Genomic DNA, 17036 nt, shown 5'->3' with positions numbered 1-17036 from the left:
CCATCTATAAATACTATAACTATATTTTTGTATATTTGTTTCATTCTCATCCTTTCTCACAAAATAGATGAGAACAATGATAGTGAACAAATTTGCTTGTTCAAAGGACTGGGACGATCTAGGTCGATAATCTAGAAAATAGATGCGAACTTTTAATTTTAGGAATTAAGAAAATAGATGCGAACTTTTAATTTTAGGAATTAAAGTTTTTAACTGGAACTTGTAATTTCAATATTCTTAGTGAAGTAGGAGTAATTTTTTAAAAATAAATTTAAAGTTGCGTCGTGGTGGACTCGAATCCGGTCAAACTTAAGACATTTGGTATCGGACATTAACCATACTACCATTAGACCAATACACACTCTTTATGAAGTAATTTAGTTATTTATAGAGTCATGTCATGATAAATGAACCATCAAGGTCGATAAACTAGGAATAGAGGCAGAAGTACTTGAATTTTAGGAACTAAAATTTTAAATCTTGATTAATTAAAATTTGTATAGGTGTAGGGCTTATAATTTTAATGTTTTTAATGAGTTAAATTAGTTATTTATAGTATATTTTATTTTTAAAAAGTTATAGGTAATTAAAAATGGTTTTTGTTTATAAATATGGGAGAGATATGACTCATTGTAGGAGTTGTGGTACGACACAAAAATTTAGAAGAATGATTATGTGAAGCTAGAGATACGATGGAAGGTACCCATTATGGATGGCGTGGTCGCATGTCTATTATGGCGGAGTGAGGTTAACTATGATTGACCATTTGCACGGACTACAGAGCAATCCATACCACATGAAATCAACCAATCTAAGACTTATGAGAAAGACCAGTATTTTGATTATTTTGCTTTTTTTACTATACTAGTTTAGAAGTAGTTGTTTTCGTGAATCATAATTTTATGGTAGAATCTGATATGTAGTTTACAAGAATATTGGGACTTATAATAATGATGAATCTAATCCGATTTGACTCAAATTTGTGGCATGCATTGTAAATCGTTTAGGCCTCTCTTAGTATGATAAAATAATAGTCAGTGATTTTTATTTTCATTTTATTAAATAAAAGAGAAAATAGAATGAAAATGCAAAAAAAAAAATACAACTAAATAAGCATTTCATTTCTATTTTTGTTCCATCCTCACCTCGTCATTGTTTTTCATCATACCAAGATAGTGTTTCGCGACATAATGAGAAATATGGAGTATGTACTCTATCTAATAATCTAAAGATATTTATAGAAACTTGGATTAAAGAAACCTTTTTAGATATCAAGATAGAATTGGTAAGCACATGTTACATGGAAATTTCGTAGAGAAGACGCTGGAGTCCTTTGCAATTCAGGCAAAAGCTTTTTCTCTTTTTGGAAACAAAGTTAAATACCGGTGACAATTTATACACAAGTAAAAACACAACGCAACTTTGCCGCTAAACAAAGGAATTTGTTTGATATTTAGCTGTTACTCCCTCCGTCCCATAAAGTTTGATATTTAGTTGCTGGAGTCGACTAATATAATTAGTAAATTAAATTGACATTTGAGACAAAGGTTTCATATCATAATTAAGTTCAAAATGATCACAACAACAATATAATTTCATGGATAACCGAGAAAGAAAAACAGAAATGCTAGTATATAATAAAACTCAGGAAAAAAGACATTCAATCAACAGTTCACCTTTATTTCCAAAAGATTTCTGATAATGCGGAATTCACAGCAAGAAGGAATCATCTCTGAAACTGCTACAAAACACAGCTTACTTAAAAGGTGAAGGTTCACCAATCACAGCCCGAGGGCATGAAGCATTATAGCATTCTGCGCGTGCATCCTGTTCTCCGCCTGGGGGAAGACAATGGAGTACGGAGCTTCCATGACGCCGTCAGTGACCTCAACGCCCCTCTCAGCTGGCAGACAATGCATAAAATATGCTTTTGGACCAGCTATCTTCATAAGCTCCTCGTCCACCTAAGAAATTAACAGCATGATTCAGGAATCTACGACAAACATGATGTCTCAGATATGTTCAAGGATTTATCCATTCGTTCCATGGCAGCAAGACACATGATGTGACTGGCTCGATTACGACCTAATCTCAGAGCTTAATTCCAATTTTCTTTCATCTTAGAGTATGTGGTTGCAAACAGTACCGAATATCAATTCATATAAGGTGCATACCTGGAATCCTTGAAAAGCTTTGCGGCGGTATTCAGCTTCATCTTTCTGTCCCATGCTGGCCCAAACATCAGAATAGACGACATCAGCTCCCTTTACAGCTTCTTTGACATCGTTAACTATTTCTATTTTGCCGACTCCAGCCTTTATTGCTTTCTTTGTTGTCCTTGCATCAGGTTCGAAACCTCTAGGACAGGCACAGACAAAGTGGAAAGGAATAACAGATGCCAACAACAGCCAGGAATGCACAATATTGTTCCCATCTCCAACATAGACAACCTAAGATTAGCCAAAACAGAAAAACCACACGTTATCTGCCTTTAACAGGAAACGATTCTGAAGGGCGAATTGCCACCTACAAACTAGCTGCACATAGGCTAACCTTTGTCCCTTCCAATTGACCAATGTGTTCAATGATCGTGAGTGCATCAGCCATGATTTGACAAGGATGGTTAAAGTCTGTCAAGCCATTGATCACAGGGACAGTTGCATATTTAGCAAGATCAAGAATATCCTGCAAAACAAAAGCACTGATGTAACATCTGTAATACAGTAGACTTTAAAACAATAGACCAGACAACAATCTTATTAATTCATTGTCCATCTATCCAACGGAAGGGGATGGCACATTATGGCTGAAGTTGGCGGTGTCAAGATACAGATGCGCGATAAGTGCTCCTTAAGCTAATTCATATCATAAAATGTCTTCTTATTTTAAGAAGTGGAAATATTTAAATACATATTATAGCTGTATGATTTAAGCAGCCAAGATAGTAAGAACGAAATTATCATGCGCAATCAGAAGTTGTATGCCCTTATTTAATAACTCACCAGCATACCTGATGAGCAAAAACTCGTGCCATAATGATATCATTATAGCGACACAGCACGCGAGCAACATCACGAGTTTCCTCCCTCTTACCCATTTGGATGTCATTAGGCCCAAGGTACAGGGCATGCCCTCCGAGCAAATGAAAACCTGTCTCAAACGAGACTCTGGTCCTCATAGACGGCTTGGCAAATATCATAGCCATAGTCTTTCCTTTAAACGGGAGGTATGTCCTCTCTCCTGACTTAATAAGAGCCTTGACCTCCTTGGCTCGATCCAATATCTTTAAAATGGTCTCCTTGTCAAAATCATCGATGTGAAGGAAATCCTTAAGCCCCAGCTCCTCTGAAATATGAAGCATATCAAACTTCAACAATGACAATCTGTAATTGTTATCGAATAGCTTATCTAGTGTGATTATATCAACATTACTCAAATGAATGCTGCAAATATTTATGATAATTCTCAATTACACTAAATCTGAGAAGAATCGTAAGATTGCAATCTTAGATAATGAAGAACGATTCACCAGAGAACATGAATACAATTAACCCTAAATTTAGCACAAACATCAACATTAGAAAAGCTCGTGCGACAGTAAATACGACGAATGCAGCTCCGCGTCGTCAACAGAAGATCATGAAGTTACGCTGATTGATTTTTAACTTTTATTTTATAAAAAATTATTGGTTATTAAATCGATTATCAATGTGACACTGCATGGTGAGTTTAATCATGGCAGCCAGGATACAGAAAGAAGGCAAATGAAATAAATCTAGCTCTAATTCCTAAAATCATAGCATAAAGCCAACACCAATGCGTTTTCCGGCAAATGAAGAAATACTGAACCGTAACTTCAAGAGCATATAATATTCCCAAAAAAAATTGAAAAAAAAAATCAAGGATCGGGAAGAGAAACAGCGGCAAAGGAATAAAGCGCGAGAACCTTTAAGATTGACAGGAGACGAGGGTAGCGCAGAAGAAACAGCCTGGCATGAGATTCGTCGACGAATTGCAGGAGCTGCTCCAGAGACGCGGGGGAATCTGAGGAGGCTTTTAGCACCGCGCGAATGCGAAGCTGATGACGAGAGCGAAGCTGATTCCGGCGAGGAAACGGAGGAGAGGTGGCAAAAAATGGTGGCCGCCATTGAATTGGGTTTGAGAGTAGTCTCAGTGACTGTTGGTGACTGAGTAGATGCTTTTGTACTCGCCAATACGACGTCGTCACAAAATTATATCAACACGATATTGGGCCCAAAGATTTAGCCCATCCAGAATAAAACACGACTGTGGGCCCAAAAAAAGAAGGCAAAAATCAAAGGCCCATTTTCACTTACGATAATTTCTTCACAGATTCGTGCTATTGCCTTGAACAACGAACCCGGAATTCCAGCGCCGTCGCTAAGTAATCGGATTTACCGGAGGCGTGAGGCGGCGGAGTGATGGCCGGTGTCAAGGAGCTAACACGCGATCTAGAGAACAAAGCCAACGATTTCAGAAAACTTGAGAAAGGTATTTTTTCAAACCCCTCTCCAATTTCATTGGCTAAAGCTAAACCCTAACGCCCGCGCGGATACAATCACAAACTGTGGCTGTAGTATTTTCCTGTGCTTGTTGAAATCAAGTTTGTGTGTGCAAATGCTCAGATATCCAGAAGAACCAGCAAGTGAAAAAGAAGTACACTATACAGCTCGGCGAAAACGAGCTCGTGCTCAAGGTAGTTCGTCTTTATGTTCTGACTTTGAGCTGCAGTTTTATAGAGCTTGAGTGAGTTTGTGATTTTTGCTGGATTTTTTTTTCTGGAGGAACTGGATCTATTGAATGAGGACACGAATGTGTACAAGTTGATCGGACCGGTGCTAGTGAAGCAGGATTTGGCTGAGGCTAATGCCAATGTTCGGAAGCGGATTGAATACATCTCTGCTGAATTGTATGCACTTCTCGGTTTGCTGATGTGATAAGTAGAGCAAACGGCCCGAACTGCGTTGAGCCAGTCTCTTCCCAAGATGATGTTGTACGGGGACCGAGCTTTTACCACAAAAAACTCGATCATCGTACTGGAGCTTGTAGGCGCTTTTCCCACCGTGATCGGAAGGCTGATGATACCTTCAGGGCGGGTGTCCTCCTGGGCGAAACTTTTCAGAGGAAGTGGAGCCGGACTGAGCCGAGCTGGATCCACTTCTAGTTTATCGAAACATTCTTTAAAAAGAATGCTGACTGACGCTCCTGTATCCACGAACACTCTGTGGATCAGTTTGTTTGACACTCCGGCTTGAATGACAATGGCGTCTTGATGAGGAGAGATGGCCGGGACGGGATCGGCATCTGAAAATGTAATCACCTCGTCCCGTTTCAGCCTTTTATGCGTTGGCTCCTCTCGATTGAAGCCTCTGCGCTCTGACTTCAGGGACGATTTAGTCTTCCCGGCAGGGAGAGCATCAATAGTCAGGATTACTCCATCATATTGCGGCTCGTCATCGTCTTCGGGATCCTGTTGCCTTTTCAGATCCTGAGGAGCGCAGTTCGCACCTCTCTGCTTCTTGTTCTTTTTTGGTTGCTTGCTTTGGTATCTTTTTAACGTCCCTGCTTTCACAAGAACATCAATACCTGCAGCCAAATGTCGGCACTCCTCGGTATCGTGACCGTGGTCTTGATGGAAGGAGCAATATTGATCCAGAGGTCGACGCGCGGCCGATTTCGTCATCCGCTTTGGCTTTTCGAACATATCGGAATGTAGTTCGAAAATTTCCGCTCTCGACTTGTTCAATGGTACGAACTGAGCGGGCGGCTTCTCAGGATTGAGACGTGGTCCCAATCTGCCTTGTACCGGTGCCCTTTGAATTCTTTCAAAAGGAGTTCGGCGAGGAAGCCTCTGATCGCTATGATCGGGCTTCTTTTCGTCTCCTCTAGATGAGCTGTCTAAAGACCGTTTTCGACGGTCTGCCTCATCGGCACGGGAGAACTGGTCCGCAATGTCCCACATCTCTTGAGCTGTTTGCGGACTGCATTCCACGAGCTTTCTGTAGAGAGCTCCGGGCAGGATTCCATTTTGGAATGCCGAAATGACAAGTAGATCATTGAGATCATCTACTTGTAGGCATTCCTTGTGGAATCTCGTCAAAAAGTCGCTGATCTTTTCGTCGCGACCTTGACGTATAGAAAGCAGCTGAGCCGAAGTGATTCGGGCTTCCGCTTTCTGAAAAAACCTCCTGTGGAAAGCATCCATTAGATCTCGGTAAGATCTAATGCTGCCTTGGGGGAGGCTATCGAACCACCTTCTTGCGTTCCCGATAAGCAGCTCGGGAAACAGCTTGCACATATGGACCTCATTGAGACCCTGGTTCGCCATGTTATACTGATAGCGTCCCAGGAAGTCATGAGGATTCACTAACCCGTCATAAGTCAACGACGGAGTTCGGTAGTTCTGTGGCAAGGGAGTTCGGGTGATATCGTCCGAGAACGGAGTCTTCAATGCTCCGTACATGGCGAACCCGACATCTCTTCGGTATGGAGGAGATGGAGTTCTCCTGTGATTCCGGTACCGAGGAGGAACAGGAACATGTCGGGGTTGAGGATTCTTCTTCCTGGAAGACACGGCACTACTGCGGTAGTGACTTTCATGTCTGGATGAGGAAGGAGAATCCACCGCTTTCGTCTCCGGTTTTTGGCCTGTTTGCAGGAATGCTAAGAATTCATCCTGCTTCTCGGCCAAAAACAACTTGACAGCCTCGTTCAAATCGGGCTGCTGAGAAGACTCGGTGCGACGACTTCTGGAGTGGCTTGTTCCTTCACCGTGAGGACTGGAGACAGATTTCTCACGAGGCTGCTTTCCAGGCCTATGGGCTGCTGGACTAGCTTCCTCATGGTTATCACGGACGGAGGCACGGGTGTTATGTGATCTAGTATGCATTTTTTTTTTGTGGTGGAAAAAGGGTCAAAAATTCGCTTTATCACAGATTTGGTTCTCTGTTTCCCACAGACGGCGCCAGTGATGGTTGGGCGAATTTTTGATGGTGATGAATGCTGGAAAATACAGATCACGACACAGAGATTTACGTGGTTCGATTTACTGAGGTAAATCTACGTCCACGGGAAGAAAAGAGGGCAGAGTTGTATTGCTTGATCTGTTTTCTACAGCTTACAATACAGACTTGCTATTTGATATTTGATCTCTAGAGAACTTCTTTAGAACTTAACCCTTTTCTATCTGATCTAAGTTCTATTTATACATTGAACTAAGATCGTGGCTTGCATCACCACTAATGATGGTTGTGGATGTCGTGGAGGTCATGGAGATCCTGCATGGGTCCACTATCTCCTTGTTGGCTTGCAGGTTGACAACTGTACCACTTCTGCATGAGTCCACTATCTCCCAGTTCGGTCGAATACTGAGACCGAACTGCTGAACTATTGCCGAGCAGCTTTTGCCGATACTGAGACCGAACTGCTGAACTATTGCCGAGCAGCTTTTGCCGATACTGAGAGTAGAGCTTGATTGGTCGGCTTTTACCGAGCTGCCGAGCTGCCGAGCTGTAGGCTGGGGCCGAACTCTTTGGTAATGCCGAACTGATACTCTTCCTTGGACTTTGGGCACTGCTATTGGGCTTGTTTAGTACGTACTCCATCAATTTAGGTTGGAATCTTAAATTAATTAAACTGTATTACTGGTTTCTTTAGTTAATTAAACTATAGCACCGGTTCTTTAATTAATTAAACTACAGCGTCGTTTCCCAGTGAACGGCAGTTCGAGGTGGCATATTCTTAATCTATACCCAAATAGAAACTTAATTAAGCTCGGTGACAGCTTTGATTGGCTGATCGACATTAAAATATGCGGTTAATAACCCAAAATTAAATAAATAATTAAGTTTAATTAAATTATTGAGGAAGACCCGTTCCGACCGGCCATGCATAGAATGATAGAATTAAGCAATAGTACTCCCTCCGTCCCGGGCTACTCGCTCATTTCCTTTTCGGCTCGGAGATTAAGGAATGAGTGTATAGGAAAGTCAAAAATGACGGCTGTAGGTGAAATTTTTTTACTAAAAATGGAAAGAGTGCAAGTAACTTGGGACGCCCAAAAAGGAAATAAGTGCGAGTAGTGCGGGACGGAGGGAGTATATCAGATGGCGTTGACTTTAAAAAATTCAAATGATTCTCTCTTTTGTTTGTGGGTATTCTAATTTAATACAGTAATACGTAAATAAATGCCTAAGTCACACTAATAAATAAATAAATAAAATACACCAATCTGTGGAATAGAAACTTTGTTCGCCGTCAGTCAGCTAACTAAGCTAAGTCCTTTTTTTTCTTAATAAAAAAGGGTAAATTGCTCAAAGGTTGAACAAGTTGAAGGCTTAAAGAATCCAATAAAAGTCAAATCCCTTTCTACCCACCCCCACACAAAAAAAAATTATATTTACTAAATTACTCATAAATTATACTCCACTTACTTAGATTGAACATATTGTGATTTCCTCTAGTGATTGTGTGTTTCTAGAGTATCCACAAGGTCAAGTAAAAATGCGTCTCTTTTCTTACATTATTTATGAGTCTCGCATCAACCTTTTGTTTCAATTTTCAATTTTCAATACTTAAAACAAAGGGTATTATATTTTGTGTGTATTACTATGCACGAATCTTTTCAAAAAAAAGATATTAGATACATGATAACAATTGCATTATTCCTCTAAAAGATATACATGAATCTAGCTTTAAAAAACAACCAAATATATATGCGCATATTTTTGAATTAGAATTCATACTCACTCCACCTTCACAAATCTAAGATGATTCGAATTCCCGACGTGCTCAAGGAGCGTGCTCAAGAAGCAGGGAGCGTCTTAACAACTGAATAATATTCCGTTGTCGTATATGCGTAAGCATGGAACATGTCAATTTTGTAACTAATGCAAGAACATGATCAAATTGTATATATTAGGTGTTAGATGGCTTGGAGCAGTGATTTGAAAAATATATGACATTAAGCTACTTGTTGGGACTATACACTAGCTTCCAAAATACACCGTTCGAGTTTTTAATAATTATAATAACAAATAATAATAATTTTTTTCAATTTCTAATAATAGGAATGTTTTTCCTCATATATTTTTACTTAAATTCGCAATTTTGTTAGATACGATACATGGTTATAAGTTGATTTGAAAGTTGAACCGAAACTAACCCCACAAATTAAGGATACCTATTTCGTAGTACTTGTCTAAATAATTGTCCTATCTCTGACCTAGTCAACATGTTATATTGCCGACTTGCATCAAACATAAAATTTAAAAGTACATCACACGGATGATAATTAGATACTACTACTAATTAGTACTAGTAAGAGATACAAGAACGGTTAATGACTGATTTTGCAATATCAATAAGTCAATATCAAAAACTTTTATGTACTTAATTTATTTATTTTTTGATAATTACTTCCTCCGTCCCATTCAAGATGGACAACCTTTCCTTTTTTATTTCTCCCAATCAAGATGGCCACTTTCAAATTTTGGAAATAGCCTCCTCTTTCATCTCTCCTCATTAAAATATTCAACTATATTTTTCCTCTCTACTTTATTCCACCTAATCACACTTCCTAAAATCTCGTGTCACTCAAGAATGTGACCATCTTGAATGGGACGGAGGGAGTACTAAGTTGTCTACTAGTGGGCATAGTAACTAATTCCCGACTAATTTGTAGGCACCTTAATGGATGAGACAACTAGCCAAGGTTTTAAAATTGTTCTATACCGAAAGGCAGAGATCGATCCTCTGACCATTTAGTTGTTAAGGATGGATGAGTCTCATGCCACTCGATCACATCATTTGGGTTTACTTACTTCTTATTTTGAATATGCGAATCATATAGTATTATACGAAATCATCGTACTTATTTCAGATTTTATGGACACTCTTTCCTTTTAGTTCCCATAAAATAGCTAACTTCTATTTTTGGTACTCCCTCCGTCCCAACTAAGTTGAGTCGTATTCTTTTTTGGGATGTCCCAACTAAATTGAGTCATTTCCACTTTTGACAAAAAACAAAACATCTAATCACTCCTACTTTATTCATCTCTGTTACTTTTCAACACAATTTCTTAATCTTCGTGCCCAAAATTTGACTCAACTTAGTTAAGACGAAGGGAGTATTTTTTTTTCTATCTAGTATCATGAGGCGAGTATTATTCTCTCCTCTAACAATACTCCAACCACTTTTTCTTTCTATCTTTCATATTTTACTTATATACATTAAAATACGAATAATCTCATATATGTCTATTTTTATAAGGCAAGAAGAGTATAAAATTTTTGAATACGCATTTCCACTGATTTTTTTCAATTTCCATTTACTTTTCTTCACGTTTCAAAATCTGCATCCTATAAAAATGAGATACCGAATAAGTAAGTAATAACAGACCGATTTGGAATTAATATGAAATGGTGAAAAACTTATTTATGGCCACCCTTCGTTGTTATAAAAAGATTCTGTGCGAGTGTATATTTTTCTGTCCAATTTCAAATAGTATGCACACAATGACAGATGTCAGCCTCTCTCTATAGTTGCTAACTGCCCCCTTCTCTTCATGCATCACCCCTCCCTCCCCTTTATAAACCATAACCCCTCTCTCAATCTATATTCTCTAACACACTCTCTCTCTAAGACTCATTAATATTGATCATGGTGGTTTTATCTCACCCGATCGTTGATGGAAATCTCACCCACATCAAAACATGCAAGGCGGCGGCCAACGCCGTCTCCATCCCCGTCGTCGACCTGTCCCAATCCGGCGCCAAAACCGTCATCTTTGAAGCCTGCAAAGAACTGGGCTTCTTCAAAGTGATCAACCACAGAATCTCCATGGATTTCGTCACCCAATTGGAATCCGAAGCCATGAAATTCTTCAAATTGCCGCCGCCGGAGAAGGCCAAATCCGGCCCCCCTAACCCCTTCGGCTACGGCAGCAAGGTCATCGGCCCCAACGGCGACGTCGGCTGGGTCGAGTACCTCCTCTTCTCCACCAACCCCGACCTCGCCTCACGAAACCCTAGCTCCGCCGCCACCGGAATCTCGGAGACGCTATGGTAATCAATTAAATTATTTACTGATAATAGTTTAAACTACGAAGTTTCAATTTTTTTAAAAAATATCTGATTAGCTTTAAAATGTACAAGATGACACCACATTAGTAAAATTTTACGGAATATTTCTTTGTTTTATTTTTATTCTAAAATCTTCCTTCTATTTGTAATATTTTTTTTTCATTTGTGTAATAAATACTCTTCCATCCACGAAAAATAGGTCACTTTTAATTTTTTGCACTCATTTTGAAAAATTGATAATAAATAGTTAACGTGGAGAGAAAAAAAAAGTAATAGAGAGAATAATATAGACAAGAGACTTCTCTACATTATACTCTCTTGTACTTTATTTTCTTTCCACTTTAATTATTTATTATTATTTTTCGAGTGCAGAAAATGAAAGTGCCCTATTTTTCGTGGACGGAGGAGGGAGTATTTTTTTCATTTTCATTATTAATAATAAATTCATATTCTATTAATTCGTTTCATTTATATGTAGGTACTGACACTTTTTTTTACCACATTATTTTACGAAGTCCAATAAATACTTAAATATTGAACTCTTCGAAAATGAAACGTTTATTACCTGATAAAGGGTGTATAACACAAATTTTTTCTCAATTATCTCATTACTACCAAAATGAAGTTTTGTATTGTAATGTGTTTCAATAAAATAAGTTTTTATTTTTTAAATTTAATGAAACAATTCATTTTGAGTATATGTTAATTAATAAATTTGGGGAAATTACAGGGAAATGGCGAATGAGTATGTATCCGCGGTTCGAGAAATGGCGTGCGAGGTTCTTGAAATGATCGCCGACGAACTAGAGATCCCGACAAGGGAAGCCCTGAGCCGCCTAATCCGCAATCAGAAGAGCGACTCGTGCTTCCGGATCAATCACTACCCGGCCCGTCCGAACCTGCCGGCTCTGACGGGCCGGAGCCTAATCGGGTTCGGCGAGCACACCGACCCGCAGATAATCTCCGTGTTGCGGTCCAACGACGCCTCGGGCCTCCAAATCAGCAGCGGGGGGTCGAGGTGGGTGGCGGTGCCGCCCGACCACGGCGCGTTCTTCTTCATCGTGGGTGACTCGCTGCAGGTGATGACGAACGGGAGGCTGCGGAGCGTGAGGCACAGGGTGGTGGCGGAGAGCGTGAGGCCGCGCGTGTCGATGATATACTTCGGTGGGGCCCCGCTGACGGAGAAGATAACGGCGTTAGAAGGGGTGATGGAGGAAGGGGAGGAGAGTTTGTATAGGGAGTTCACGTGGTGTGAATACAAGGACTCAGCCTATAAGAGTAGGTTGGGTGATGATAGGTTGAGCCTTTTTCAGAACTCTGCTGCTCCTGCCCAATAGATTCTCTCTCTCTTTTTTTCTTCTATTTTTGGTGTGTTTTTTTTTGTAGTAGTAGTAGTACAATAGCTGTTTCTGTGGAGTAGTGGAACATAGTGTGTGTGTGTTTGTATGTATGTGTGTTTGGTCAAAACCATGGAATCCAAACTATGGTTGACTTGAGGTGAAGAGGAGAAAAGGAATTTATAACTTTTTTTTTGGATTTTGTAATATTTCTATTTCATCAACTAGCTTCTCGTTTTGTGTTTAATATTCCAATCGTCCCTTAAATATTGTCACAGTTTGATCAGGTACGGATATTAAGAAATGTAATGGAAAGTAAGTTGAAAAAGTTGATAGGATGTGAGTCATATTTTTAGAGTATTGGTTTTATAATAAAGTGTGAGTGAGAATAAGTCACTGGATTGTGAGATCCATTATAAAAAAGGTAAAAAGTGAAATGCGATAAATTTTGTGGGACAGACGGAAATGAAAAATGTGACAAAATTTCAGAAATGAAGGGAGTAATTCTAAGAACTAATCTTCGTCTCCACAATTAAGTGTCCTTAAGCTTACTTGACTTTAAGAAATAAAATGAAAATTGGTAAAAAAAAATTAGTAGAGTGTGAGTCTTACTTTTATATAGTTTGAAATTAAAATATGAGTAAGATGAATTACTGAAATATGGAGTCCATTGCTAAAAATAGTGCTAAAAATAAATGAGACACTTAGTCGTGGACGAACAAAAAAGGCAATTTGAGACACATAATCATGAACGGATGGAGTATTTACTACTTTCGTATTAAATGTAAATCATCCATCTCATTGAAAATAATACTTCTTTCATCCACCATTTAAAATGCCATTTTGACCATGTTACGAGTTTAAAAAAATTGGTTAATTTTGTGAAGAAAAGTAAATCGAGAAAGTTAGTGAAATATGAGATCCATTTAAAAATATTAGTTTTATAATAAATTGTGAGTGTAAAAAGTAAGCGGAACGCGCAATCCAATATCAAAAATGGAAAAAAGTAAAAGACTCTTTAAATCATGGCCAATCCAAAATGAGTGTCATTTTGTCGTTATCACGTATATTCCATTAGAAGCAATGTTTTAAAAACCGGACCGGTCGGTGAACCGGCGAAGCTACTGGTTCATGGTTCAACCGGTCCAACCGGTTCAATCACTGGTCAAACCGTTTTACTGTTGCAAATACATATAATTAATTATACAATATACAAAATATATTAAATTTACATATAATTAATAATATATCAAAAATATTAACCTTATATTTTAGTTGTAATAAAATATTAAAATTTAGTAGTAAATGACTAAATTTCATAAATATTTTTGTTCGTAAATAAAATTAAATATATGATTCATTAGTTATTGTAGATAAAAAATTTAATATTTTATATATAAATACATAAGTTTCATTGTAACTAAAAAAGTGTATTGAACGAAATAATATTATATAAGTAATAATTAAACATGAATAATTAGTTATTTTATGTAAAAATATTAATATCAATGGTTAGTGTATATAAATTAAATATATAGTACAAGAAAAATATTAATATTAAGTAATAATAAATTATATTTACGTATAAAACATATTAAATTTATGTGTAATTACAAACTCATATATTGTAAAAATCTAGTGATTATTAAAGCATAATTAAAATATATATTAGAATTAACAAGTTCTTAAAAGAATATAAAATTAAAATGAATTATTGTTTTATGTGGATAAAAATATCATTTTTAGTGTATAAGAATAATTAATGTTCATATTATTTCAAAATTGTCATATGGTGGAGTGGTTAAAGTGTTGGTATTTAGTGAAGAGGTATGGGTTCAAGTCTAGCCACCAACAAATTTTAAAAAATTATTTTGTAAAGTAAAAACCGGTTTCCGGTTCACGGTTTAACCGGTTTGACAGGCCGGTTTCGCCGGTCACCAGCGGTTTAACATGTTGGCGGTTTCTAGTGGTGAACCGGACCGGACTGCCTACCGGTTCACGGTTGAACCGTTCGAACCGGCCGGTCCAGTTTTAAAACATTTATTAGAAGCTTCTTCAGTTTATACATTCCATGAACACATTTCAATAAACTTTTCAATTTATATTTCTTCACATTTTTGTACATCCTTGCAAAAATGCAGGATTCCTAATGGAGATGAAGGGTTTTTGTTTAGTATTTTAAATGAAAGGAGATAAAAAACAACGACAATAAAATAGAGAGATTATGTATTTATTTTTAGAAATATGTACTTTCAATTGGGACACTTTTAAAAGAAAAATATATCACTTTGCTCTTAAACTTAATATTGTATCCATTTTAATTAAGTTGAGACATTCCTTTTGGGAATAGAAATTAAGAATTTTGTGTTAAATGGATTAAAAGAAAATTAAATAAAATTGTAGAGAAAATAAACTAAAAGAGACCGAAAGTGTAAAATATGAGAGAAAATAAAGTAAGAGTGATTGAATATTTTATTTAAAAAAAATGACCAACTTAGCTGCGATATCCTGAAAATGAATGCGATTGAACTTAATTGAGATGAAAAGAGTACTAGTAAATACTAAGATTCTATAAAATTCTAAAATGAGTTAAAATTTATTTTGATTGAGATTGAACAAAGTATGCGAAACAGAAGCAATTTAGACTAAATGTTATTTTGAATGAGACTTGTGCAAATGTCTACTATTGACTATTGTAGATGTCATTTTTAGTTGAAAGAGTTAGAGCAATTTATGGACCTAAATACATTAAATGTAGCCAATATCCCGTTGGGTGGGCCAGTCTCTCCCCAGTTATCACGCTAATAATTGATATAAATGAAACAATTAATTGTTCTTTCTTTGTTGCCAATATTTGAAAACAATTAATCCATGACCTCATTGTCATGGGACTTGAGTTTAATAATATTACTATTGATCAGTAGCTTCGAAATGTATTAATCTCAAACATATCTGATCCCTTCTAAAACGACAGATAGAATATTGTACTATTGCTTGTGTCCACTATTTCAAGTCCAAAATTGACGTTTGTTACATTCTCCATCGTTAAAGGATTTCTTTAGCTAAGTGCAATTCAAGTACTAACCTAAATTATGTTTATAATTAAAATGACATATGTGTATCGTTCTTAGTATATTTTATTCTGATAACGTTGCAATTTAATAAAATTGACATATATGCACCGTCCACACTATAGTTTTGTTTATTATGAAATCCTAGAACGGTCAATTTTGATAGACATATGTAGTAGTACTGTACTGGTTGAGAATTTCACATGATCTGAAATTTGGCAGATTTTTGAATTAATTAATAAAAATATGTGACATCGCAATCTCAACCATGTTTTAGGTTGGAAAAGGGTGGATCCCTCAGTTTTTTCTGGAAGCTAATTTATGAAAGTCTATGTCAAGATATTGATTCACTTTTATGGACGAAGACCTCCAACTTGTATTGTATTGTATTGTATTATATTGAGATTTATTCAAATTAATTGACCTTAATTTTACACAATTACCCTTTAGATAATAATGGAAGATGATATGTTCCAAATCAAGATTTTGATTTATGATATATTGGTACTCCATTTGTAAGTATGGCACATATTTTGATATAAAATCGATAATGTAAAAGAGACATGGAGGAAAAAACACTTATTTCTGGACAGATCTATGGTCAAAAAATGAGACTAAATTTTCGGAAATTTTGGAAAAATGAGATTATTATTATAGACCGAAAGTGTATTTCTTTAATAACAATTAGTTAAAAAAAGAAAAAAATGTAGTTATTCGCATTTAAAATTAGAAGAGCCTGGTTTGACATAACATTTTAAATTACTACTACTTTTTTTAAAAATTTATCCCAATGAATTTCTATTTGTCTGACACATATATTTGAAGTACTTTTCTCGTTCCCTTTTTGTTCCTGTTACAAAGAAATATTTGCTTAATTGTACAATTATATACGATCAGCATATTAAATTATCAAAATATTATAATACTTTGTAGGAGTAATAAAAATATATAATGTCCATGTACCTGGAGGTATGCTACTTATCATGATAAATTTTGACTTTGAGCCCCACAAAAGCCATGCAAATTGCAATGATCTAATCCGAAAACATAATTTTCTAAACATGTCTAAATAATTGGCGCATCATAAATAAATATGTAATGCAATTATTGGTTAAAGAATCATTAATAATCATCAGATACGTTGTATCTAAGAGCATCCACAATGGCGAATGTCCCGGCGGACGTCGGACCGGCGTGCCGGACATCCGCGCGGGACGTCCGCCATTAGGCAGCATACATACGGATACGGATGTCCGCTGCGGACACTGGAGTTCCGCGGCTTTCCGGGACGTCCCGGCGGAAGTCCCGATTTTTTTATTGTTTTTTGTGAATGTCCGTCAGGATGTCCTTGTGGATGTCCGCCATTGTGTAGTGGGATGTTCTTATGACGTGGTAGTACAGTTGGATGTCCTTATGACGTGGCAGAAGATGTTTTTGGGAAGTCCGTCGGGATGTCTGAAGGGACATCCATCCAATTGTGGATGCCCTAATTGCAGGTTTCAACGACCAAATTATTGACAATTGG

The 17036-nt window shown here is 37.1% G+C and overlaps 3 protein-coding genes across 3 annotated transcripts; 2 read left to right on the top strand and 1 right to left on the bottom strand.

Annotated features, from left to right (window-relative positions):
- Window positions 1–1659: 1659 nt before the first annotated feature.
- Window positions 1660–4286, bottom strand: LOC121754996 (ornithine transcarbamylase, chloroplastic-like). The gene is made up of 5 exons (XM_042150283.1): window positions 3947–4286; window positions 3011–3345; window positions 2554–2685; window positions 2175–2450; window positions 1660–1964 (listed from the first exon to the last, which is right to left on the bottom strand). Exons 1-5 carry the CDS (start codon window positions 4146–4148, stop codon window positions 1782–1784), a joined length of 1128 nt encoding a protein of 375 aa, XP_042006217.1. The 5' UTR covers window positions 4149–4286; the 3' UTR covers window positions 1660–1781.
- Window positions 4287–4382: 96 nt separating this feature from the next.
- LOC121754997 (prefoldin subunit 6-like) lies at window positions 4383–5011 on the top strand. Its single transcript, XM_042150285.1, has 3 exons — window positions 4383–4512; window positions 4647–4717; window positions 4806–5011. Exons 1-3 carry the CDS (start codon window positions 4443–4445, stop codon window positions 4956–4958), a joined length of 294 nt encoding a protein of 97 aa, XP_042006219.1. The 5' UTR covers window positions 4383–4442; the 3' UTR covers window positions 4959–5011.
- Window positions 5012–10627: 5616 nt separating this feature from the next.
- On the top strand, window positions 10628–12630 carry LOC121754118 (gibberellin 2-beta-dioxygenase-like). Its single transcript, XM_042149467.1, has 2 exons — window positions 10628–11085; window positions 11834–12630. Exons 1-2 carry the CDS (start codon window positions 10682–10684, stop codon window positions 12438–12440), a joined length of 1011 nt encoding a protein of 336 aa, XP_042005401.1. The 5' UTR covers window positions 10628–10681; the 3' UTR covers window positions 12441–12630.
- Window positions 12631–17036: the final 4406 nt, after the last annotated feature.

Source organism: Salvia splendens, chromosome 11 (assembly GCF_004379255.2).
Source record: "Salvia splendens isolate huo1 chromosome 11, SspV2, whole genome shotgun sequence".
NCBI classification, from domain to species: Eukaryota; Viridiplantae; Streptophyta; class Magnoliopsida; order Lamiales; family Lamiaceae; genus Salvia; species Salvia splendens.
The sequence above is the reverse complement of the archived record's forward strand: the minus strand, read 5'-3'. Positions and strand labels throughout refer to the sequence as shown.